The 27,782-nt window shown below is 46.6% G+C and overlaps 1 protein-coding gene across 4 annotated transcripts in view; it reads left to right on the forward strand.

Moving 5' to 3' along the window:
* Positions 1-734: 734 nt before the first annotated feature.
* The window catches only part of robo3 (roundabout, axon guidance receptor, homolog 3 (Drosophila)), a 134,426-nt gene continuing 107,378 nt past the window's right edge, over positions 735-27,782 (forward strand). For 2 of the 4 annotated variants that reach the window (XM_035626705.2, XM_035626707.2), the window contains exon 1: positions 735-922. In XM_035626705.2, the coding sequence (XP_035482598.2) occupies positions 769-922 (154 nt within the window). In that variant the 5' untranslated portion in view covers positions 735-768. The remainder of the gene's footprint in view (positions 923-27,782) is intronic. The other 2 variants (XM_035626706.2, XM_035626710.2) reach the window with 2 other exon arrangements.

Consider the following 27,782-nt stretch of genomic DNA (forward strand, 5'->3'; position numbering starts at 1 on the left):
GTACGCACGCGTTTATGCATATGGGACGACCTATGTAAAGACAGTGACAGTAAGTCTGATCTCCCCCCTTTCCTCCACCACCCTGATTTTAGAGCCTCCTGGGATGATTATTAATCTAATAATTAAACATTTATTGCCAACAGCACCTGCTCTCTCTCCCCCCTCTGGACCCCCCGGGACCCCATCACTGAGACGGAGAGAGAGAGAGAGAGAGCAGGAGAGGGAGGGAGGGAGGGAGGGAGGGACACAGGAGGAGCCAGAGGGAGGGGTCGGAGAGAGGAGAGCAGCAAATCCGAAGGGGTCATCATCACATCGCTGGATTCTTTTACACCGGCGAGAGGCTGTGTGTTTTGTGCGGTGGCCGACAGCGTGTGAAGTTATGTGATCCCAGAACAAAAGGAACAAGGAGGAAGGCGCAATCCGATGCTGGGAAGGAACTGAGGGGACTCACAGCGGGGCGGCCCCCGACTCAGTCTGACATCCACAGCCAATCAATCATCTCAACTCCATTTCTTTTTAGTCCACCTAACTTTTCATTCTCCCACTTTTCAAGATATTTTTTTTCTTCCATACGACTGAATTCAACCTGGGATCAGACAAGGCATCTGATCAACTCACTTCAGCACCAAGCAGGGTGTTGGTGGGGGGGGTGGGGGGGGGGAGAAGGAGATCCAGTCGCCAGTGGACAGACTCACATTTGGAACAGGACAGACAGACAGAGACAGTGAGACCTTCGGTCGGGGGGAGCGGGTCCCTCTGCGGGGCAAGATGCTTCGCTATCTGATCAAGACCCTGCTGCAGATGAACCTGTTCAGCGACACCATGCGAAACCCGTCCAACGGCACTGATCTGTTCTTCAACGTCTCTCTGCCCTCCTTCAACAGCTCTCTGCTCGACTGGGGGAACTTCACCGGCTCCAACGGTAAGAGTGTGGAATCTGCTCCATCCTCCTCTTTTAATCACCCCCGACCCTTTCGGGGTTTTTTTTCCGTCCTCGCCCTCTTCTCCCGACACTCGCCTGTCTTGAGAAACACTTTTGTGACGATAATGCGACGTGATAATAACTGAGCAGGGGAAGGGGGGAAGGGAAAAGAGTGTGAAGGAATTGTCGTGAGGCTAAATGTAACATGCCGTGACTGGGGATGAATCAGTATTTGTACCCAGATGATCGATCACTAGTCCAAATGTAAGCTCTGCTGTTCTCGGACTGGATGTGACATGCATAATGAAGTTATGATGACAGTTCATTATCATGCACTGTGACAAGAGCTGAGTGTGAGATGAAGCTCCAGACCCTCCAGACCTCTCAGTATGAAATAATAAAATCTTTGGGATGATGGAAACACTTTAATGAAACTTCCGAATCAGGTTCTCCGAGTCCGTCCGCAGCCACGAGTTCTGTCCTTGAGAGGGACTTTCCTCGGACTGAGTCCCCCTGAAGACTTGTGTCAGAGGAGGGCGCGCAGAGATCGCACGCTGGTCAGAGTGTTTCGTGGGCTGTGAGCATCGAACACTGGCTCCGTTATGCAGAGGCACGAGCCTGCAGCCTGCTCTCTGCGTTAGATGAAGCCGTCTGCTGTCGGCCGCGACGGACCGCAGCTGTCACATCTCCTTCACTCCTTCTCTCGTCCTCTGCACCAGTGATGAAACTCTCGTCTCCGTTGTGCGCCGGCTGGAGTTCACTCACTGGCTGTTTTGTTTTTTATGGCTGTGGAAGTCATTTTGTCTTAGTTGTGTGTGTGTGTGTGTGTGTGTGTGTGTGTGTGTGTGTGTGTGAGCACATGGCACCAGGATGTAAGGAGGTGTCCCTGCTGTGAGTTTGTCTAATAGCCGTGTATGAGAAAGTGTGTGTGTGTGTGTGTGTGTGTGTGTTTGGTTTGTGTATAGGGTACAGTCAAAAGATCACCTTGATGTCTGCTTTAATGAGCGCGCCACATTTTTACTCCATGTCAGTGCATACCAATGAAAGCTCCATGTACACACACACACACACACACACACACACACACACACACACTCACACACTGTCAGGTATGCGACACGCTCCGCATATGTGTTATGTGGTTTGGAGGCAACCCTTCCTTTCTTTCTCTCTCTCTCCTTCTTTCTCTCCAGCTCTGAGCGTATTTCCATCACATCCAGCTGTTTCCCAGCTTGTGTCCATTAGCAGCTGAGTGGTGGGACCAGCGAGAGGGTCACTGTGTGTCGCCTGTGCGGTGCCTTGTGTGTGTGTGTGTGTGTGTGTTTGGAGGTAATTGGCGTGTAGTTTGTCAGGGGGGGGGAGGTTTGTCTTTTACGAGTGGTCATGGGCGTGAAAAGTTAGATTTGCTTCTGAGCCCCCACCACCACCACCCTTACCAGCAGCAGCAGCATTATCCCAATAAGCAGCAGTGCTGCGGGCTGCATCGGTAATGCTGAGTTTATAGCTCCACATCCGTTGCCCTCACACTTCTACATCGTTCTCTCTCCTCATCGCCGCCTCATCCACCGGCTCCTAATGGAGTGTAGATTGAGCGCCGTGTGCACTCCTGAGACCTATAGCGGCCCCCCACGAGAAAGAAAGCGGGAGACGCGAGGGGGAACAATGACTCTATTGAGGGGACTCTGTCTGCTGCAGAGCAACACCGATAGGCTGATGGACAGACGTGCCTCGTGTGCACCTGGCTTCATACTCCCACAAACACAGTCTGCTCCCCAGCGTCCTTACGTGACATCGATACATCCAGGGAGTCGAAATGAGGAGTGGGGGGGGGGGGTAGCTGATCGACTAATCAGCTATCAGTGAGATAAAGTAAAAAATGGTTTCTCTATTGTGAAACCAGTGTGAAGGAAATGGATCGCCCACATGGAGAGAGTGAAAACACTGATATCTACAGTTCCAGCTGCTTCAGAAATCAATGTCACTGTATCCAAACAAAACCTCCTTTGTCATCTCAGCCCTGATTTGGATTCATAGCCCACATATCATCTATATTACTCTTGCCATATAATAGAGATGTATTTCGACAGCCATTGTGTGCTGACTCCTCGTGGGGGGGGGGGGGGGGGGGGGGGCGAGGAGCTCAATAACCGAGCAGTGGGCGGACAGCTCGTGTGGGTCGGCCTGGAGCTCGGAGGGAGGCTCAATTGTAAAATCAATGCGGGCCGATAACCAATCTGGGAAATAATGGACAATTCACCCAAACACAGCGCTATGGTGGACCGCTGGAGCCCGGCAAGTTTATCTATTAGTTCTTTAACTCGTTCACTCTCTCTCTCTCTTCCTCTTTTCTCGACTGACGCTTTCTTTTGGGATTCCCCCGCCGATGCACAAGGTCCTGACCATCACCTGATCGTGCCTGGCAGAAGGGTTTGTTGATCAATTGGTGGATCGATTGTTGGCGGTTGATTGTTGGCCGGCTGAATCGTTTCGAAGTTAATCTCACATTAAAAGAAACATCTTTGTATACTGTTACGTGTGCTTCGATTATCCATTTCATCCTCATTTATTTTTCTGTTATTCTTGCTTTAAAAAGAAGGAGGGGAATCTTGCTGAACTCCTTTAATTTCCCTCCGCCCACACGTCCTCACGCTCACACTCTCATTGGTGCTCGGCGAGCGGCACCAGACCGCGAAGACGCGTTCATAATCCATGAGAGACCGCGGAGCCTCTGCTCGGGTCAGAGGGTGTTGAGGCGGCTGCTCTTCGGGGAACGAGTGGACTTTCCCCCCAAAAAAGAGCTCTAAGGATGTTTGGCTTCCGAATCAATATGGGACATTTTAATGAAAGCACAGCATAGATACAAAAGCCCTCATTAGTGTGGCCTCAGTGCGGTTTATACAGCTCCGGGTCAGTGAAGGAGAGAAATCTGAAATCTGTGTGTCGTATCAGATCACAGTGGACTGCTACTGTATGTGTGATGATTTTAGTTTATGATAAATCTGGCATTGTGAGGCCATGAGATGGAAGGTTGTGTGTGTGTGTGTGTGTGTGTGTGTGTTCACATAGACACAATGCAGCTGGGGAGGGCGATGGCTGCTGCACTGTGCAATTGTACGTATGTGTGTATTGTAATTTATGGGCACTAATGCGGCTATTTGTCCCTTCATCGAGGTCAAGTAGACTCCCCTTTGCTCTATTCACCATTAATCTGCCCGGGAGTCATTAAGTCGCTGTGCTTGTCTCCCTCTCTCTGTGTGTGTGTGTGCATTTCCCCTTGCTAATTACTTCTAAATATTTCAATATGCAAATCCCATAAAAGTATACCCCCCCAAAACACACACACGCACACACACACACACACACACACACGCACGCACGCACACACACACACGCACGCACACACACACACACACACGCACGCACGCACGCACGCACACACGCACGCACACACACACACACATACACACACACACACACACACACACACACGCACACACACACACACACACACACACACACATCACTGACAGAATCTGAAGCGGCGCTTCCTGCAGAATCTTTATCAGTGCATCAGCATGTCGTACAGTGGAGCCTGTTCAGAGACGCACTGAATTCAAAAAGAGGCTCTAACTGCAGAGGGAGGGGCCCAGCGTGGTGCCCTGAAGCCCGCCAGGAGCTCTGAGAGGAGGGTTAAACTCCCTTTACCAGGGAGCCGACTGCTCGCTAAACTGTCGGTGCGGCGCTGTGGAGCCAGCCTCCACCTGCAGAGGGCTCGGGACCAGGAGAAGTAGGTCAGTGGAGAGAAAGAAACAGAGGGGAAATAAAGGCTAACAATAAAACCATATCGACTACATCCCTCCAACTGTGTTCCCCATCTTATTCACTGGGAACCGGCCGGTTTCGCAGAGATGCATCATCAATCGATTTTCAAGGGAGCGTTTGGGGAAAAGCCACACATCTTTATTCATAGTGTGAACCCACAGCTCAGGGAACCAGCGGCAGTCTCCACTCGTAGTAACCTCAGTGTGAGTCTGTCGGGGGGGCGGGGGGCTCAAGTGACCCTGGGTGAGATACTGAAGCCCACTGTGAAAAAGCTCTGTGTGTGTGAGCTGTATGAATGTGGGTGTGTGTGTGTGTGTGTGTCTGTGTGTGTGTGTGTGTGTCTGTGTGTGTGTGTGTGTGTGAATGGGTGAATGTGACTTAAAGACCAGAGACTGAGAGGAGTCAAAGTCACCAGTAACAGCGGCTCTGCCCTGGACCCTGCACTACCCGTCAAAGCCGGTTCCAGCTCCAGCGTGACGTCCGGATCATTAGACGTGACCTTTCTCAGTGAGCCGCTGTCGGATGTTGGCGGCGTGGCCGCAGCTGGGACTTTGTAGTGGGCTAGAAAGAGAATGTGTGATGACTGGTGAGGGTCTCAGCGGTGGCTGGCCAGAGGAACCACACACACACACACGCACGCACACACACACACACACACTGATGGCATCCGGCCAAAACAAAGTCGATGGAGGGGCGGGTCGGGACTTTTCACACACAAGCCCGGCAACGCTGTGGACCCTTTGTTTTGTGAAATGCCGTCATTATTAACTATGAAATACAAAATGAATCGATGGCGCTGTTTGCATTGATGACAGTAATCAATTCCTCGTACAGTATGAGCAGGCACAGACACTCGTGCGGCTGCCGCGCTCATACTTGATTCCGTTTGTTCAGCCGGAGTGTTTTTTCAGAGCGAGTGAGGCTAAAACAAAGAAGCCCGGAATTCCGCAACCCGAGAGGAAATGACTGAATTAGCCGCGGCGCCTGACGTGCATGACAACAGCATTGTAACGCAACTCTGGTGTAAACTGTCCGCACCAACATGGTCCACAATACACAAGCAGAGCACCCGCAAACCTGAACTGAGGCCTTTTGATTTTCTGCAATGGACAAACAGCGCGACAGAGATGTCCCACCCCGTCCTCTCAGCTTGATGTGCGGGGAAGTTACCTTTCCCCAAGCATTCCGTCAACGCCTCCCGGCCGAGCCGAAGCCAATTAGCAAAATCGGATCATTTTCCTGGAGTACTCTTTATCCCCCAAAATTCCCTCCAATCTCCACCTCAAACCCACAGTTACACAACACTTGGAACACCAGCCAGAGAAGTGCGACGCGGCCAAGGACGACGTCCTCGGCAGAACTTTCCACTCTCTCGGATAACATCGGCTGAAACTCCTCAACTTAATGTCTCTCTTGACGGGTGATGAAAGTCATCTCGTGGCAGCGCAAAGGAGGAAACACGTCTGTTTGAATCAAGTCGTGATTTCCCCCAACGGAACTCCCACTCACACACACACACACACACACACACCGGGAATAAACGCCCACAGATCTTTTTAGCAGTCATAGAAAAAAGATCTCCGTCACATATTTTTTACGATCATCAGTTGCAGACTTTCCAGAGAATCAGAGTAACAACCCAGGTGACTGTGGGTGCACACAAACTCCCAAGCACCGTCCGCGATCTGTGCGAGAGTGTGGAGACTTGTGAAGATTCATCTGTCCTTCATGATCTGACACTGACGACACTTCACGTCATCTTTATTTCCAGCCCGAATCCTCTCCCTTTAAACGGAAGCTTGGCTCTGTGATAAGAGCGTTTCATCACTTCCCCAACTGGTGCAGTAAATCGCTCCTTTCGGTTTTCCACTGCTCGTTTCCACCTGGAACACTCAGAACGCCCGAGGTTTCGTTTCACACACATGTCAGATTTGCCTTATGTTCCTTTGCTTTTTTTTCTCTTTTTTTATGAAGAGCTCCAGACGCAAATCACGTGTACGTGCTTGTGTGAGTAAACTCGACGGAACCATCTGTGAGACGAAGCAGCTGACATGAAGTTCCAGCGGAGGCGCCGCACTTCTCCTGAGGCTTGTGGGAAATATGTTTGGGAATAAACAGGCACAGATACGGATCGTGACTTTTCACAGAATATGATATTCTGACCTGGTCTCCACTATAATTATCCTAATTATTATCATTATAAGTGAAGGAACAGGCTGGAGGGAGGAGCAACACTGGGTTTAGTGTTGGAATAAAAACAGGGCTCTGCTCGTTTTCATTTTATTCAGCGCGAAAAACTAAAACGGGTGAAATGGTGAGATAAACTATATTCCAAACAGGAGTCTTCTCCGGGACTCACTCCCTTCCTCACCTCTTTTCATCTCCTGCTCTCCATCAGTCATCCTGTTTTCCTTTAGCCTCCCTCTCCCGCTCTCGCTCTGTATTTGCCCACTCCCACGATCGGCCCCACTTCAACTCCGTCTCAATTCCCCTTGATTCATCGGCGCGCCTGTCGCATGAAGTAGGAGCGCCGCACCGCGGGAACACATAACCAAAGGGGGAAATGGGCGGGGAAAAAGATAGGGCCAGTGAACGCCTTTTTGGATTCACATCCATGAGTACGACAACATCTTGGAGGATCTGAGAGGCAACATTTCCACCTCCTCCTGCTCTCCATCCAGCCCGTGCTCCTCCGCGTCATCCCTCCATCTGTCCCTCCCGTCCTGCCCACTGACAACCCCTCCCCGGTCACTTCCAGGAGCAGAGGGTGAAGAACATCGGGCGGGCGCTCAGCGGCTCCGCGGCTGGAGCCTCCTCGCCTCCTCTGCGCCCACATCATCCACAAGCTCTCACTTGAGGGCCTCAATCATGGGGCCGCAGCATGGGGCCGGCAGTTCGGCCGCAGCCCGGTGAGACGGTAAAAGTCCACGTGGGGGTTTGGTCAGTCTGGACCTGTGTGAGATTTTGGTGAATATGTAGACACAATTCTGGTGCGGGGCGAAAAAAACCCACTCATCTATCACAAGGGAGGGACAGAAAGAAAGACATTCTCACAATAAAAGCAAACTTCATTCAGACCAGATCAGGTGGACACATTTTTTTTGCAGAGCTTTCCATGCTTGGCCCGCCCGCGTCTGAGATCATATGCAGAGTTATGTACATAACGGAGTGGAAATGGTAATGAGGTAGCATCTGTGGCGAACAGGAACGCGGAGGAGAGTAGAAGAGCGAGAGACAGAGAGACAGAGAGAGAGAGAAGGGCAGGAGACGCTGCTTTGTAAGCGGGGCAGAGTTCTGCATATGCTAATGGCGGCGCGGACAACTTCCTCCGTCGCGGCGAGGATTTCTCCAGGTGGTGAGCACAGGCAGATTGGACGATGGTGGAGATGCGAGCTGCTGGTTGGATTCCCTCCCGAGGTGCAATGTGTGGCCAGGGATTAGTGTCGTGCGTTTCAAAAAAAAAGAAAAAGAAAAAAACAAAGCCCCGGATCAGGGGAGATGATAAGTTCCGGGATTTATAATTGTCAGTGTGGCGCGCTCGATTCCCAGAGTGTGGAGGAGCTGTGATGGGCCACGGGGGGATGAGAGAGAGATAATGTGGTTCTGTTCGGCTGTTTACAGACTTAGTGGAATGAATGAATGAATACGATGTCCCTTTTCTCTTCAGTGATTCAGTTTTAGATTACAGACTGCGATGACTGTAAAGCCTCTTAGGTCTTATGATTTATGTGTTAATGACTATTTCACAAACTTCTGGACAGTGGGTTGCTTCTTTTCCGGTACAACATATGACATAAAACATGTAGATCCACTCTTTTAAATGAAATGTCCTTCATGTGCTCTGAATAAAGTTGAAATGAGCGTCCAAAAGTGAGAAAAATATATTCAATATTCTTCCGTTGAATGACTTTTGTTGTTTCATGGCTTCATTTAGACGTTGGAAAGTCCACATGTAGCATTTTGAAACATCACTGTCCTGTAAATTAAACCGACCTCTGTGAAGGCGTTACTCTGCTCTGTAAACATTCTTAGCGCTGGTGTTTCTCATGATGAAAGATGATTCTCATAAATCTGCTGCAGCCTCCGCAAAGGGGGATTTTTGTTTACAGCAATTACGCAAATGTCTTAATGTGTTCATGGCATGAACGATCAATGTTTAAAATCAATCCGGTCAATTAAACCGCACCGCGCCCGCTTGCACGCGAGACAAAAAAAGAACTGAGCCTTCTTTCCTCCCCAGTCGACGTCTCCATAAATTATCCGCACTCTCTATTCTCAACAACTCCCGCTTCAGTGTATTAAAGAGGCCGCCGGCAGCGCTCACCGGGGAGCTCGCGAACAAGGAGGGGGTCAGCCAAAATGAGGGGTTAAGTGTGCTGATGAGTAACGGGTCGCCGAGAGAGGTCGTCACCCTTGACCCGTCCGCAGCCCGCCGCCGCAAGGGGGTTGACCCCTCCCTCGCAAATCCGAACGGCGGCCGCTTCCTCCGTATATTGAGCGCGACGACGCGATCCTCTTGTTCGTCACGTCTGCCCTCGACCGCTGTCATTCCAATCAGGGCGACCGGTCATGAGAAGGCGTCAGAACATCCTCGTGTTAATGTCGACATGCTGAGCTGCATGTTTCAAAGTGAAAACACTCTACTGTAAATGCAGGAGAAGGTGGACGTGCAGTCGTAATTATAAACTAATGGCTAAATCTGTTTGTGTGTATGTATCTGCAGTTCACTATTGAAAAGGTTGTGATTTTTGTTTTTGCATCTCTCACAGGATTGAAAAGAATAACTGAGCTGTTGGTGCAGTAACATTACTACTGCCAGAGACCAGATACACCAAGAATACACGTGCTTACACTTACATATGTCGGCGTCAGTACATGCGTACGCTCACCAGTGAAGTCACAAAAGCCACCGAGTGTAAGCGTGACAAATCTCCCCCCCTTTCTGCTGTCAGTCTCTCTCTCTCTCTCTCTCTCTCTCTCTCTCTATGTCACACACACACACACACACACGTGCTTCACACTTTCATACATATAGCCGTCTCCAGAATCCATTTCACATCCCAATCCCACTGCCAATTACCTCCTGAGGAAACATGCGACGACAACCCGGCAGTGTCAACACCATTGGTCATGCATGCCTATGAATACTGAAACATAAGAACAGTGTGAAGAGCGGAGATCGCGGTGGCTTTGGGTTTCATACCGTCACATCTTCTGCGGCTGTTTTTCGGCATGTTAATTGTGCGTGAGTATGCAGAGATGCACGTGCGGCGCATGGGGTCATCCCCGTAGATCAACAGAGCTTTAAAAGTCATTTGTTTTCCATGTCTTTCATTAACTTTGACTCTCTTAAGAGCGTTTATGAGGGACTGTGTTCATTTCATTTTCTAGCTCTGCGTTTGAATTGACCTCGGTGTGGTCGCTTCTGCTAAGTTTGTGTTTGCAAGGATAAGATATGGCCATGGAATGACACTCTTCTGGAAATTACCTGCTTTGAAAACTAGACTTTTGTCTCGCCGAAATCTCCCTTTGTTTCTCTTACTTATTTCATCCTTGTCTCAAGACGTCCGATGGGAATAAGGGCGTTGACGTCAGCAGGACGACTGAATGAATTAAAAAAGCAGGAGACTGACTCTCGCTCTTTATCTGCTGTTGTGCTGTAAAAAGAATCAATGGCTGCGTTCCACACAAGATGAATACAAAAATGATCTTCAGTATCCCAGAGCAATAACTCATCCACTGTATGATTTGTTCATTATCATTTGATGCATGGTCTCAGTTTACGCTTCAGTGTATCTGTCATGCTACATGCCAATAATGATTAATACGCTAAGATTGTAAATGTGTGTGTGTGTGTGCGTGTGTGTGCATGCACTTGAAGGGATGGGGGGGGGGGGGTACTACCTATGGACTGTAGCTGTAACAATATATGCAATTACTAAGTATACACTAATGAATCAATATAGTCAGTCTGTGACCTACACACACACACACACGCACGCACAAACAAATACACACACATACGCACGCACACACAAACACCAAGCACACACACACGCACACGCATACGCACTTGGGAGAATGTTCATTCCTCCTCTTTGTCCCATCAGCGTCTAAATGACTGACACATATTAGATGAAATTAACATTTAAATTCTAAATCTAAATATGATTATGTTTGCAGAATGTTCTAATTCTGACATTTCTGATCATGATGCCTGTGCACATTCAGCGGTAATGTTACTGTAAAAAAATCCCCCCAAAAATGAGTCCTTTCAATCTCAAGACAATGAATAGAGATTAGAAAAACATTTACAAATGCCACTATGCACTCACAGGTGGAACATCATGCACAGCAAATCCGGAGCCATCAAAATGCCACATTAGAATACATTTGGAATAATATTTGCAGCCAACTTTATTAATATAAGTCTAGATTGCAGATTAATAAAAAAAAAAAAAAAACAAGAAGCAGAGAAGAATGGTAGTGACCATGGAGACCTCTCCTCCTCCTGGTGTGATGAGACACAGACGTACAAACCATCTGAATGACGAGAACAGGGAACCTGTGGCCTTGACAGAGACACGGAGACCTCACAGACGCCATGACGACCAGCAGGGGCAGCGACGGAGGGACTTCCGGGGACTAGGGAGTGTGGTGGGGGGCCACAGGGCAACAAGGCACACTGACATTTTCAGGCACCTTAATGCATGTATTAAGATTGACAGCTTCACCGGCCTGATTACCATAAAGCTATTTATTAGGCTGATTTCCCAGGCTGAGAGCAACAGAGAGCGGGAAGAGGAGCGGAGGAGGTCGACGCCGAGGGGGGACGCTGGCGGAAGGTTAAGGGCAAGTCGCCATGGCAACAGCCTGGGTGGTTAGTGGGGAGTGATTGGGAATCGCGGACGTCCATTTGCAGGTGGAGGAGAGAGACGGAGCAGAGGGGTTGAAGAACAGAGGGGGGATTGTGAGCTCCTCTGAGCAGACTTCAAAATCACCACGGGGACTTTTCAATAATACAAGCTTGGTTTATGAAAGTTAAATATGCTTTGACTCTTACAGGTGGGCCGCCGAGCTCAGCGCCCCCCAGGTCTCTCTCCGTGCACACGTTTCACGTGCAATTAGTCCCATTACAGCAGCTTAACATGTGCACAACGGCAGCTCTAATCTATGCACACCCACACACACACACCCACGCACACACACACGTGCACGGACCCTTCCCGCAGCTCTTCATTAGCACTAATCAGGGTCTTGCTGCTGCCCACAGCGGGGGCCACCGACACCTCTTTGAGTGCTGGCTTGTCCACGGAGCTGCAGAGGAAAGAGCACAATGGTAAGTGTGCGTGTGTGTGTGTGTGTGTGTGTGTGTGCGCAGTGCAGCGATTATAAGACAACTGTACGGGCTCACAGGAAGTGCACAGTGTTTTTGTTGAGCACGTCTAGAACCCTACAGTGCGAGTGTGAGGGCGGAGGAGCGTCAGAGAACTACTCCATGTGACCATGTGACACTCTGCTGACTCTCCACATCTCTGACTGCGGCGAGACAAATTCCCCTCCGGACAATGAGAGTTCATTTATTCGTTAATTAATAATTGAATCCGTCCATTAATTGATGGACTCGGTGTTTGAGATTACATCATTAGGTTCATGGTGTACAAGGTCAGGTTGGCACGAGGCTCCTCTATATCCATCTGACCACCTCATTAGCATCATTTTAAACGCTCATTATACCTCATATACCTTCGATGCACAGGTTTAACCATAATCCCTACGAATACAGTTTGTTGTTATTATGATTTTAAAAACTATAGCCGGCTCCTTTAACAACAAACACAGTAATGTGCTGCTGGTCCAGGCCGTGGCCACAAGGCCCGCGGTCGGTCTGCTGGTTTCCTATTGGTTGTTACAATTTCATCACAACAGATACATTTTTATATATATATATATATATATATATATATATATATATACAAAGCATTATATAATTATGATTATGAACAGGGTCCGGCATGAAGAGAAGCTCAAAGACACAGAGTCAGTGGGGAGGCGAGACTTTGACAAGACTTTGTGTGAATAGTAAGAGATAAACTAACGGCTGTGGGTTGTTTATAGTTGAGTGATGTATTAACTAACTGGAGACTTCTCGAACGATCGTACAAAGAGAGAGAGAGAGACAAGCAGCTGATTGTGTTTACATCTCTCTCTCCCTCAGGTCTTGTTAAGCTCATAACTTATTTATACTGATCGATGCCGCTGGATCTTTATGTTCGGCCTGATCTGTTACTGAAGCAGCTGGTGTGTGTGTGTGTGTGTGTCACTGTTGACCCTCTGAACCTTCAGCCATTTTTTCCTATTTTTGGTCCACCGCGTCACCTCTAGTAAAAAAGCTTGTCAAACCTCAACCCTGTGGTATCCCATGAATGTATAAATAGTTATATAACAGACATTCATTATAATGGCACGCCAAACAACAATGATGAAGATTTTTCCCTCTTGAAAGCCGGCATTTGAAGCCTTTGCTGTAAGATAAAACAATCCAAAACATTCTTACTAAGGCAAATCAAAAGTTATGTACATTTTTTCTACAAATAAGTCTTTGATTTTTCAACCCCAAAAGTCACTTGTGCCATTCTGCAGAGCAGTTCTTGTCTGCAGTGACACAGAGGAGTGTCAGTGGTGGTAGTAGGAGTAAACAGGAGGAGTGAGACGTCCTGTTTTCAGTGGAAAATCTTTGTTTTTTTCGACCAGTCGACAACACTGAGTCTGATTTTTACAAGTCTGTAACAAAGCCTCTGATTGGTCAAATTGTATTCAAAATGGACGACGAGGAGTCCTCTAACAACATCAGTAGCCTTTTACGTCTTTGAAAACGGGAATAAAAGGATCATAAAAGTCCTTCAGCGTTGGATTTATCATCATGGACGTGTTGGACAAAGTCTCCGAAAAGACACGGAGGTTCCCGGCCGCGCTGCAAATCTTCTGAAAGGGCCACGATCGCACGGGGTGTCAGCTTCCCATCCAAACAAACCGTGAGTTGCTGCGTTAAACTGATCAAATGTGATGAGGACTTTTATAACACGACGCATTTCCTGTGGCAGACGACAGGTCCGGGCTCAGACTGTTAAATGTATACATTGTTTTTTACCGTCCGAGCAACTTTCACCCTGCATCAGACTCGTTCACTCACACACTTTGACAACGCTCAGTCATTGTTTCTTGATCAATTCATGAATGACGTGTGACGTGACATGCTCCATGTGCAGCAGCGTTTTGAAAACAGAATCAGTTTTCACATCATACTTAAATTGCAAAAAACAAGCAGTGACTACTGAGAGTTCCTCACCCGGTGGTGTGAGGTCGTGCTTAGTAAGCGAACGGTTTCAGGCAGAGGTTACATATCAGAGGTTACATATCAGAGGGCTCAACGATGAATATTCACGACCCCGTACAGTGGACTCATCGGAGTTCGCCGTCTGACATTTTGCGCAGGGGCGCATGTTCTTCACAAACATGGCCGATGACTTTACATTCAAATGAGACGGGTGAGAACGGGGGCAGGTGACCTCACCACTGTACATCCTGAGGGCCCTGACAGGGCCTGATGTCATCGCCTGATGTCATCGCCTGATGTCATCGCACGACCGCGTTCACCTCGACACAAAGAGAACTGCGGGTGGCAGAGAAGAGCCGTGAGTCAGAGCCGTGTGACGTCACCTGTAACTGATACTAACGCACCTGACGCCTCCTGCTTCTTTTTTCGAAGAACAAAAGGAGGTTTAGCTTCCCCAGATTTTAGTTTCGGTTAAAAAATGTAGGGATTTCCTGATTTGAATCAGCTACTTGGATAAAAATAAATCTTTTCTTTTATCATGGCACCGTTAGTTGTTCGCTCATGTTCTCTCAAATATAAGGGTGAATTTATACAATAATAATAAAACAACAACATCATCCCAGTGTCAGGCCGTGTGACAGCGCGGAGCAGCTGCAGGCGACGGGCCAGGTGAGGGCCGGGACCAGGCTGTTCATATCCAGCACAAAGTAATCCTCGCGTGTTATTGCCGAGGTGTTCCAAGTAATGAATTCAAAACAAACATGAAACCGAATTTCAAATCAGGCAAAACACAAAGGGGGAGAAAAAATCAAACAGTCTGATCCACCGAAGCAGGGTCAGTATAGTCTTCATGTTTCTTCTTTTGAAAATAACATCAATAATAACGGATGTTTCGTTTATTTAAATGAATCAAATGTGATAATTTCTTTATATTTTTCCGCTTACTGATTCAGTTATTAATATGAATACATCACCTTTTTTAATAACACGGATCTCATGCTCCTGTCGAAGTGATACAGTGATTGTTTTTGAACAAAGAAAAATCCTTTCGATGATTTCCTCCGGTCGCGAGAGGGAGAGTTCTGCTTCGTGTGTTTGTTAACTTAAGACGGCCTCTGTGAAACAAGTGCTGGACGAATGAGAACGCAGCGAGTGAGAGGAGTCAAACAGTAGAAGTTAGAGGAGAAGGAGAGGAGGGAGGGAGGGAAGGAAGGAAGGAAGGGTGCTGAGCACGCATGGTGGAGCGTTTACCCGGGCAATTAGCAGCCGCCTCGCGACACGGTGAGCAGGACGGTCGACACAGGGAGTGTTGGGGAGGTGTCAGGGGACAGGGTGTGTCTCTCCTCTCCTCTCATCTCTCTCCCTCCCTCCCTCTCTCTCTCCCTCTCTCCCTCCCTCCATCCACCCCCTCTCAGCTCAGTGGAGCTCTGCCTTTGAAGGGACTCTGCCCCTGCACATGAAAACAAATGTCAGGGCCAAAGGACAGAGCTTCAGAGGGAGAGGACCGTCCTGACTCTGAGAGACCATAGAATTTTGTTTCTTTCTTTGTCCTGCGTTTTTTTTGCATCCTGCGTCGAAGTGGATCGTTTGGTTTGATTTGGAGAATAGATCGCAGCAACACTAATCAGAAGAGGTCAAATTTGCAGGGGTTCAGTGGATAGGGTGAGGGGAGGGATGTTTGATTGCTTGCAGCCCAATGCACAATTAAACATGATGAAGAAGATGAAAATTATCGGAACAAGGGCGACCTCCAGTGGACGGTCAGACGCCGCTCTCCAAAAGGAAGATGGAAAATCAATTCTTTCAATCAGGAGGAATGAAACATAGTCTGATGAGTGTGTACATGTTCCGATTATGAAATCAAATTGTCAAATTGTGCTCTTTGTACCAACGCAGATAAATACTTTGTGTCCTGCATGACTGACAAAACACAAGTCCACATGTAGACCTATGGTTCCCTCTAGTGGCCCGGCAGAGGAAACGCAGATGCTTCAAAGCTTCTTGGTTATTTAACCTCAGACCCACTTCTGAATTGAAGGAGAAAATATAAAGAAACAAATTAGTTAAATACAATTAATTAATACAATGATTTAAAAAAAAATAGCATTTACAATCATTTATCATCAGCATAGAATAGTTTCACTGTGCTCTGATAATCAGAATCAGAATCAGCTTTATTGGCCAGGTTTGCGTAAACAAACAAGGAATATGACTCCAGTTAATCTTTGCTCTCAAAGTACAACACTCACATATAAGGAATAAAAACAGAAAGGACAGTAAGAAATATGAAAAAAATACTGTTAAGTATACAGTATAAAGATAAGATTAAGTCTCAGAGGAATCTTGTTCTGGAGATTCCATGAGGCTGCTTGGTCCATTAATAAACACACAGACCAGGCAGGGGAGAAAGAATTCCCTTGGGAATATGACAGAGCCATGCCACTCTGTCCCTGTGATACCAGCATGAGACACCAGATGTCAGCAACACGTCACAACTCAACCACCGACAGCACTGTGTCTGCTACGAAGCCAGTCAGGCGTCTGACAATAATCATGTGATACAGAACATAAGAATGAGCCTGAGACGCATTTGCAACAGGTTCATGTGCTTAAAACTTTAAATGTTTTCTCTGCTCCCTCAAACTCATTTTGAACTCTATTATGTGGAAATCATGTGAGGGTGAACTGTAGTCAAGCGGTGCATTTCAATAATGTGCTTATTATTTCCCCCCTGCAGTGAAGTCAGATCACCTTTGACCCCTTGCAGCACACGCTGAACTGAACGAGCTATGAGTGTTCTTCTGAAAATTAAACACAGTAAAAATCCACGACGATATTAGACTCATGCCAACGATTTGTATCATAAATCATTTGGCTCGAACAAGGGGGTGAATTCTTTCAAGTAAAAAGGAAAAGGGGGAATATCCCCTCAAAGCTAATCTGATACTTTATGTCATTATATTAAAGATTCATAAACACTGGACTTTTATTTGTCTTTACAAGTCGTTACATATTATAAATAACTTTTGTGAGACAAAAAAAATAAATAAAAAAAAATATAATAATCAAAAATATATCCACAACTATGTGATCGTTTAGATTTGGATAAAAAAGCAAAAGAAGAATAAAGATAGATCTTTGTCACAGCTTTGAAAGCAGGAACATATGTTGTGCTCACTTTTGACCACCAGAGGGCAAAATAACAGCGTTAGTCATCACATCCCACAGATAGTAGCTCTCCAGTGTTCTGTCCACAGTGTTCTGTCCACAGTGTTCTGTCCACAGTGTTCTGTCTCCAGTGTTCTGTCCACAGTGTTCTGTCCACAGTGTTCTGTCTCCAGTGTTCTGTCCACAGTGTTCTGTCCACAGTGTTCTGTCCACAGTGTTCTGTCTCCAGTGTTCTGTCCACAGTGTTCTGTCCACAGTGTTCTGTCTCCAGTGTTCTGTCCACAGTGTTCTGTCCACAGTGTTCTGTCTCCAGTGTTCTGTCCACAGTGTTCTGTCCACAGTGTTCTGTCTCCAGTGTTCTGTCCACAGTGTTCTGTCTCCAGTGTTCTGTCTCCATTGTTCTGTCCACAGTGTTCTGTCTCCAGTGTTCTGTCCACAGTGTTCTGTCCACAGTGTTCTGTCTCCAGTGTTCTGTCCACAGTGTTCTGTCCACAGTGTTCTGTCTCCAGTGTTCTGTCCACAGTGTTCTGTCTCCAGTGTTCTGTCCACAGTGTTCTGTCTACAGTGTTCTGTCTCCAGTGTTCTGTCCACAGTGTTCTGTCCACAGTGTTCTGTCTCCAGTGTTCTGTCCACAGTGTTCTGTCCACAGTGTTCTGTCTCCAGTGTTCTGTCCACAGTGTTCTGTCCAGAGTGTTCTGTTTCCATTGTTCTGTCCACAGTGTTCTGTCTCCAGTGTTCTGTCCACAGTGTTCTGTCCACAGTTCTCTCTCTAAAGTGTTCTGTCCACAGTGTTGTGTCTCCAGTGTTGTGTTTCCATTGTTCTGTCCACAGTGTTCTGTCCACAGTGTTCTGTTTCCATTGTTCTGTCCACAGTGTTCTGTCTCCAGTGTTCTGTCTCCAGTGTTCTGTCGCCAGTGTTCTGTCGCCAGTGTTCTGTCTCCAGTGTTCTGTTTCCATTGTTCTGTCTCCAGTGTTCTGTTTCCATTGTTCTGTCCACAGTGTTCTGTCCACAGTGTTCTGTCTCCAGTGTTCTGTCTCCAGTGTTCTGTCTACAGTGTTCTGTCTCCAGTGTTCTGTCTACAGTGTTCTGTCTCCAGTGTTCTGTCCACAGTGTTCTGTCTCCAGTGTTCTGTCTCCAGTGTTCTGTTTCCATTGTTCTGTCCACAGTGTTCTGTCTCCAGTGTTCTGTCCACAGTGTTCTGTCCACAGTGTTCTGTCTCCAGTGTTCTGTCCACAGTGTTCTGTCTCCAGTGTTCTGTCTCCAGTGTTCTGTTTCCATTGTTCTGTCCATAGTGTTCTGTCCATAGTGTTCTGTCCACAGTGTTGTGTCCACAGTGTTCTGTCTCCAGTGTTCTGTCTCCAGTGTTCTGTCTCCAGTGTTCTGTTTCCATTGTTCTGTCCACAGTGTTGTGTTTCCATTGTTCTGTCCACAGTGTTCTGTCCACAGTGTTCTGTCTCCAGTGTTCTGTCCACAGTGTTCTGTCTCCAGTGTTCTGTCTTCAGTGTTCTGTTTCCATTGTTCTGTCCACAGTGTTCTGTCCACAGTGTTCTGTCTCCAGTGTTCTGTCTCCAGTGTTCTGTCCACAGTGTTCTGTTTCCATTGTTCTGTCCACAGTGTTGTGTCTCCAGTGTTGTGTTTCCATTGTTCTGTCCACAGTGTTCTGTCCACAGTGTTCTGTCTCCAGTGTTCTGTCTCCAGTGTTCTGTCCACAGTGTTCTGTCTCCAGTGTTGTGTTTCCATTGTTCTGTCCACAGTGTTCTGTCTCCAGTGTTCTGTCTCCAGTGTTCTGTCCACAGTGTTCTGTTTCCATTGTTCTGTCCATAGTGTTCTGTCCACAGTGTTGTGTCCACAGGTATCTGTCTCCAGTGTTCTGTTTCCATTGTTCTGTCCACAGTGTTCTGTCCACAGTGTTGTGTCCACAGGTATCTGTCTCCAGTGTTCTGTTTCCATTGTTCTGTCCACATACTCTCGGTTGTGATCTGACCTCAGATTTAATTTCCTGAGATGTGAGTGCAGCTCTCAGTGTCTTGTAATATCATCCTGACCCATATCTCTGTTACAGTTGTTCAGTAGTTCCACAGTATATACTGTAGCAAGTTGTTTTGCTCTTTCTTTTGCCTGTGACGTGTTGGCTGTTACTGGCTGGCTGTGACAGGTGAGGGGGCGTCACAGATCTGAAACACCCCTCCCCGTTGGCCCGCCCCGCCCTCAGACATACCTTCATCCATCACTCTCTCTGGCACGCCGACACGCCCCCTCTCCATCTCTTATGGATATGTGTGTTTGTGTAGGCGGGCCCACTGTCCTTTGCCTATAGTGATGTGAAAGCATAATGCGGTATATGTATGCACCAACACTTGGTCCGCTTATGTTTTATGCAAAGTCCAAATGAAGTCAAGGACAAGACAAAGGCGCAGCAGTTTGAATGGAGAACCACGTGGATTCTGAATGTTTCAGTCAGTCTCACTGATTTATAAAGATGTTTATTGATCAAAAATAAAAGCTTAATATTTGGCCGTGAAAGCGTCCTGAGAAGGATGGAGGACTTTTCTCCTCAACTTCCCTGAGTAGTAAACCCGCCGTGTGTTTTAGTTATAAAACTCGATGAGCGGCTACAAAAACGGGTAGTGTTCGAACTCAGAGGGATATTCTCTAACTTTATGTTCTGGAGTTGCTGCTGCCCTCCTAAAGCCAAACTACATCTTAAGACTGAGGAAAAAAACAACTGAAGGCATAAACACACCATATGTTCATGTCAACTGAGAAGCCGCTGAGAACTCTAACGAATTCGAGGCAAGAGCAACACGTCCTCCCGAAACAGCAGTCCACGGAAAAGAGGCGGGCAATGAGCAGCTGTGTGTTTTAAATGCATCATGTTCCTCTCGATTCCATCTCTGCGTAAACACGTCCCGCCTCTGCACAGCGTGGCGGGGTCCTGGTGACTGGACAGCAGAGAGCTTGGTGGCCTGCCTACGTGTGGTTTGTTTTGTGGAGGTCGAGATCAGATTGGCTGATTAACTGCTACAGCGGAGCAGCGTCACTGTGCACCTCGGGGGAGACCGGGTGAAATCCTGTAGTGGTTAGCGCTGTCACCTCACAGCAAGAAGGTTCTGGGTTCGAGCCCCGGTTCAAACCAACCAGGGCCTTTCTGTGTGGAGATTGCATGTTCTCCCTGTGTATGCGTGGGTTCTCTCCGGGTTCTCCGGCTTCCTCCCACAGTCCAAAGACATGCAGAATGGGGTTAGGTTCATTGGAGACTCTCAATTGACCGTAGGTGTGAATGTGAGAGTGAATGGTTGTTTGTCTCTGTATGTGGCCCTGTGATAGGCTGGCGACCTGTCCAGGGTGAACCCCGCCTCTCGCCCAATGTTAGCTGGGATTGGCTCCAGCCCCCCCGTGACCCTTGTGTGGATTAAGCGGTAGACGTTGGATGGATGGATGGATGGAAATCTCTTTTTGTTCCCCCTTTTCACTCTTGAATTTCCCTCCTGCTCGCTCCTCTGCAGCCCCCCCCCCCCCCCCCCCCCCCCCCCCCTCTCGCAGGTCTTTTTTACCTTTCTAAATATATCTTTGCCAGGAGCGATTTCTCTTCTCAACCCCCACCATCCATTGATTCTCCTCTGGCATTGATCTGAAATGCTCTGTCTGTACCAGAGGATCTGCGCGCCTCTCTCCTTTAGTGCTGCTGTGTACGTGTGTGTGCGCGTCCCGAGCGTGGGTGTGTGTATTCTGCGTGTATGTGTTCAGGTTGAGTAAATGGATTTTTGCGGGGTTTTTTGGGCCGTTCCCCGTGTCCCTACGGCTCTGCTCTCAAGCGGGGTTGCTCGAATGCAAACCCAGAGAGAGTCTTATTTTCTTATTTCAGCAGAGCAAGGCTTTGAATCAATGTAAGTATTTAAAATGTGAGCCTCCCCAAAACACAATGGCGTCTTTGCTTAGCACATGAAAAGAGCTGCCGGAGCCATAACGCCTTTTATCTCGCAGTCAAACCCCACATCTCCCCCTGTTTTAATTATAACATTTGTCATTTGAAGCACAGCATTTCTGCCTCAGTCAGTTTATCAGGATATTGAATCAATCCACTCTAGTGTTCATATGGAGAACAAAAAAGAAGACCGTATGATGCATATCTTTGAAGAAATGAAACCGCCAGAATTTCCATCATTCCTTGTCTGCACAATAACACAGTATGTGGCTCCGAGCACCTTTTAATACCAAAGCCTCTGCAGCCAGAAGTCACACTTCAGCTTTATTTGTCCCGTGGTGAAGAGAGGAGCCGTGTCCTTGTGTGTTTGCAGGCAGTCGACCACGGGTGGATTAAAGAAGGGATGGGCGGAGAGCGGGAAGAATTGGCCCCTCACTGCTCCGCTAGTTGGGGAGATCGAGATGAGGCGCTTAAGGCTGAAATTCCCTTTCCCACCTTTTCACAATCCTCATCACAATCTTGTCTGAGAGGCGATCGATGCACAGGCAATGCAGTTCTGACTTATGCTGCTGTGCCGTGGACAACGCCGCGTGCACTGGCACTTGTGTTTGCTGGTTCTTGAGTTTGGATGTGACATTGTCCATCCTCCCCTCTTTGCAAAACTCGTCACTGTCCTCTCCGCGGAGGAACACACTTGACAGCCTGCATTGCTCTCAGAGAAATAAAAAACTGTCTGATCGTAACGCGAGGGCTGGACATTTAGCTCGGTGTCATTCAGACAGCCACAGGAAGTAACAGAAGACAAATGTTCTTTCAAAAAAACCCCGTTACAAACCACATGTTATTGATGGCGTCATTACCAGATGTGACAGCTGTTATTTTTGAGCCGTCAGGATTGTATCAAAAATGTCAAAAAGGAGAAAGAAAGAAAACATTTTGGGCGCGGGGGAGGAATCAGTACTCATTGAAAAATGTCTGCAGGAAACTGAGCTGGACACCACTCTGAATAACATAATTATTATTATTTTTATTATTATTATTATTATGCCGTAAAAGGGGGAAAAAATTGTAAGAAATAATATGGAATGAAAGATCTGTGTGTGTGTGTGTTCAAACTCTTCCTTTGTCTTCATGAAACCTTTCAATCTCAGCTCAGTGCAAGATTGTGTGTCTGATTACTGAACTCTTCACGGTGAAACAGTCCCTCACTGACCCGTGAGGTCCTAGTGACCCGGTCAGGGATGAGACTCATTCAGTCAGATGTGCATGTGTGGAAAAAAAAAGTCCAGAATGAAATGGAAAGTTCAGGTGATTGCTGTAATCATTTAGTTAGTAGACACGAGTGTCTACTAACTAAATCATCCATACCTGGTTATATTCATATTTCACTTACATTCGATTATTTGTGACATGCTCTCAGAAATGCAGTCCACTGAAATCCTGCTAGTTGAGGCCGCGTAGTCTGATCACTTCCAGTTTGACTCCAAAATCGATGTAACATCAAACAATCAATTGTAAGCTAATTTACAAAGACTGCAATTTGCTAAATGCAATTATCCCATACAGGCAATCATCAACCATGATGGGAACCATTACGAGGTCGATCATTTTACTGTGGAATTGTCTTGATTGCAAATCTATCCATCGTCGTCTCCTCAGAGAGGTTTTTTGTGATCGCCTGTTTTCTTTGTAATCCAGTTAGTCATTTCTCAATAGTCGTGACAGATTAGAGTTTAAACAATTACAGTTTTTGTCAGATTCTAAATCTGGATGTTACCACGATCATTTCAAAGGGCCAGAAACGGTTGACTCTGTGACTGACACAGCTCATGTGGTGTCAGGTGTCTCTCCTACCTCTGTCACCCTATATATATATATATATATATATATATATATATATATACACAGTATGACTGTCAGTCATCAGAACACATCATGCAGCACTAGATTCATTCACATAGGATTGAGCCGATCACTCAGATAGTAGAGTAGATAGAAGTAAACTGGCACTTTGAAATAAATGTATCAGCAAGCGAACGCATCCCCGTTAATGGGGCCCAGTGTTCAGCATTGATTTTGACTTGGCTGAGACATCCAATTTGTTGTTACTTTCAGTTGCCTGTGTATAATATCTCAGCCGTATTTTATTAACAATTCTATTAGGATCGCTCTTGTTGCATTTGCTGCCTGTTTCCCTGCAACAAGTCAAAAGCTTGTTGCAGAATCACGCCTGACCAGCACCCGGGCTGCTGTTAATGATTTGTTTTAGCTCCCACCGGTTCCTACTAGGGATGTCCCGATCCGCTATTCCATATCGGTATCAGGGCAATATTGGCCAAAATGACTGGATCGGATATCGAAATAAATAAGAAGTAAAATCCGATCCAATACATTACAGTAAACATACCCAATAAATGCCTATTGACATATCTACTAAGCCTTGAACGACATTCCGGCATCATGTTTTTATGATAATTTATTATTATTTACTTAACAGTTTACGGTTCAATTTGGTTTTTGCTTGTTTGAATGCTGCTGACCATAAAACATTCTGTGAGAAATAAAACAGCAGTATTCCATAACTCAGTCATGTTGCTGGCTATGTGTGTCTTCCTTTAGGGGAGTTGTTTATTTGTCTTACAGTTGGGTATGAGATTTTGCCTGCTTTGTTAAGCAAAGTGCGTCCTGAACAAAGCATTATTAATATTTTATTTTACGAGTGGGGAAAAGATTGTATCAGATTAGTATCGGATCGGTAGGTTGCAGGATCGGTATCGTATCGGACACAGAAAAGTGGCATCGTCCCATCCCTAGTTTCTACTGGACTTTACATTTATTATTCCATGATTCCATCCTCTCACCCTCAGTGTCACACCACTGGCAGACTCATGAGGAAAATGCTAAGGCTAATGAACGGACCGGCTGTTCTGCGTGGGACGCAGGACACAGGAAGGACAGCGGCCGTGTGTCCTGGGTTAAGGGAAACATTTTGGGCTTCCTCCTCCACATGTGTACACAGTGCATCCTCCCCCATCCTCACGCATCCTGCCACGTCAAGCAGGAAACGGAAGTCCTCGGCTTCAGCCATTGTCTGCAGCCATACTGTTGCTTTAATGCAGTTTTTTTTTTCTATATATGGTTCATAGGAAACGTTTCACCATCCACCTACAGCCTGATGAGACGTGTCCTGTTTGTCAGTCATAGGAACAGGCTAAATAAATGACATCACCGTTTATGACCACTGCTATTGAGCTCGGGAACATGTTGTATAACTCCACCCCTCAATCATTTTCCAGAAAAAAAAGAGAATAAAATGAGCTCTTTGAAAGGTATTAAATTCCATAATAGATCGTCTTCCTACCACAGAGGTGGTATGTGGGGGGATGCACAAATAAATCAATACAACAAAGTGGTCTGTGCGGGTGAGAGAGACAGTGGGCTGAAATATTAACCCAGCGCCATAGGAACACAAGCCAAAGCCTATGAAATAGAGAATCCATTATGGGCGAGGCTGGAGTTGTCTGTGGAATTGGATTCAGTAACGGGAGGGAGGGGGCGTAATGCCCGTTCACCGGTTTTATTGAGAACTCGTTGCACGGCAAAATTGAGAAACCATTGGTATCGATCGGAACGGAGACTTTCGAAAAAAAAACAGGCTGCATTCGCACAAGTGATCTCTCTCCGTTTGCCTCGGGCGCTGGATGGAAGACGCGCTTCCCCTTATACCCTGTTGTTGTTCGTCTTTCCTTTAGAATCCCTTCCATCCACTTTCTCACCATGGCGCGAACTTTGCATCTCCAGTGGCCAACTTTCCCTTCCGTCCTCTTGTTCTCACGCCCCCTCCACTCTGAAACTTCCAGTGCAGCAGAGGCAGTGCATCATGAGAGGACGGCAGGTTTGTCAGCAGGCAGTTAGCGTTAGCATTAGCATTAGCATCCACAAAACGACGGCAGGTGTGTCAGCAGGCAGTTAGCATTAGCATTAGCGTCTACGAGAGGACGGCAGGTGTGTCAGCAGGCAGTTAGCATTAGCATTAGCGTCTACGAGAGGACGGCAGGTGTGTCAGCATAGTATTTCTGGGGAGTATTTTGGGGGAAATGACCCCAAAAAATCATGATTGTTGTTGAATCCCTATACATTATGTAGTAGGACTCAAATTTAAAGGCACAGTTGTTCAAAATCTAGTTTGATCTTCCATTTAATTTGAACAGTTCATGGGGAAGAATGCTGTTAAATGAGTTGTGACCGGAAGATGTTTAATCCTATTGTTGCTGGAGAGTTTCACAATGGATGACAATACAGAAATCAAAAACAAGACGTCAGTGAGTCACCACTTCCTGTTTGATTCTCATGTGTTTCTGAATGGCACACTAGCAGCGTGTTGCTTTCAGAGATGTAGAAGAAAGGAACTCTGACATCACTGGAGCAGTGGTCTCAGTGCATGTGATGTCACCAGCCACTGCAGCCTTTCAGTTAACATCCCTCCTCCAAACTCAGATACACTGGCATCTTCTTTTCCTCCCTGTCCGTGTCCCCAGGCCCCGTCAGGTTCTGTCCCTCTCGACCCACCCTGCCCCTCACCCTGATAATGAAGGTGGAGATCCCCAGCCACAGGTACAGCGGTGCAGACACAGCTCTTCTGAGAAATGCAGGGGCCCATCTTGTAAAGTGCAATTGCGAGATTGGGAGATGGAAGGTGAAGGAGAAGGAGGGAGAGTCAGGGGTGAGATGGGATGGCGGTGGCCTCATTCGCAGGAGGGAGATTGTGGGGTGGCGTTGTTGCTGAGGTCAGGTAGAATGCTCATCCTCGGGATTTACACCCGTACAATGCTCGCACTAGAGCGCCACAGGATTTGTGACTGCACTGCTGAAATCCATTTTCTCCTCATGTGCCTGCAGACCTGCAGTGGACTGGTGCAATTTATAGACCCCCGACTTTGTTACAGCTCGTCCTTACGTGCGGTTACTTCTTTCAACACGGAATGTTCCCGATACGTACGAGTGTCTCACCTCAGTGTTTCAGTCACAAAGTCAGTGACTTACACAAGTATTATAAATGTCTACTACTATAAAAAAACATACTATATGAACATGAAATATACATACATTGTATCTTTACAGTATATACATCTGGTGACTATGTGAAAACACTACAGAATTAGGGACACCCTGACATTTATAATAACAACAACAGATAATAAAAGTAGTAATAATCATTTCACTTTTGACAATAATTTAATTTACACTTTATTCATATTGTTGTTGTTTTCCTAAACACGTTACAATATTTAGTATTTAGTGAGTACTACTATGTGTGTGTGTGTTTTCACCAAACTTAATGGGACTATAATTTGAGATTATGTTGCACATATTTTTTGTATATTTTAAGTTGATTTGGAATAAAAATTATACTGGATGGTATCTGACACTTGTTATTTCTTCGGCCCCCATCCTGCTTTCTGTTTCGTTTTTGTTTATGTGAAGGAGTTTGAGAACTGTATAATCTGAACTCAAGACAGGTACAGTAGAAAAAAAAGCAAATTGACAGATGATCACAGTAAAATATTAAGAAAATTATCATATTGTTTAGGGTTGATTTTGAAACTTATTTTTCAATGCTCTTTTGTTATGATGGATATCTTTGTGCAGGGTATCTTATTATACACCATCACAGTATGTGGGATCAAGCGAAAACAGAGTTTCAATTGATATTCAAATATCTACAAAAAGAACAGACATATTTTGATGTTGAGGCAGTGGCCAAACGTACCATTCATTGCTTCGCCGGCATTCCAAGAAAACAAGTATAAGCCCCAAAATAAAATCCAATAGCAGTAAAGACTCTCCTGGCCTGGTTGAAGCACCACACGGAGCTCAGAGTTCAGAGACGAGAGGCTGCTGTTATCTGGGCCGCACGCTGACACATGAGAGCTTCAGATGTTTCGGCAGCGCGATCGTTCAGCGAGGGTAAAAGTTATTCTACATGACTCATATTTTCAGAATGTTGAGACTAATCCATGATCGTCCGCGATCAGTCAGCTCCTCTCACGCGTTATCTTATCTGCTGAGACCTCACTTGAACTTGAACCGTTGATGTTAAATAGGAAAAAATTATTCAAAAAAAATGTATAATAGTGAATGTTGCTATAAGCCAGACACCGCTGGAAGTGTGAGTCTGCAGATAAAGGAGACAGCTACAGTTTGATGGAAACCTAATGGCCAATCAGAGTGTTCGCCAAGCGGGGTATTTTGTTTTTCTTCCCTTTATCATGGACACACATCGAATATGTGGACGTGACTTTGGATCCCAACTGTGTGAAATGATCATTGTGCTTCTTTGTCGGGCTCGACTGCCGTCTCCTTCGCCAGCTTTCGTGTGCGATGTGAACCAAGTTGAGCAGGAGATGAAGGTCCCACACAGTGTGTGTGTGTGTGTGTGTGTGTGTGTGTGTGTGTGTGTGTGTGTGTGTGTGTGTGTGTGTGTGTGTGTGTGTGTGTGTGTGTGTGTGTGTGTGTGTGTGTGTGTGTGTGTGTGTGTGTGTGTGTGTGTGTGTGTGTGTGTGTGTGTGTGTGTGTGTGTGTGTGTGTGTGTGCGCATTCAGTCCGT

This window comes from Scophthalmus maximus, chromosome 2 (assembly GCF_022379125.1).
Source record: "Scophthalmus maximus strain ysfricsl-2021 chromosome 2, ASM2237912v1, whole genome shotgun sequence".
In the NCBI taxonomy this organism is placed as follows: domain Eukaryota; kingdom Metazoa; phylum Chordata; class Actinopteri; order Pleuronectiformes; family Scophthalmidae; genus Scophthalmus; species Scophthalmus maximus.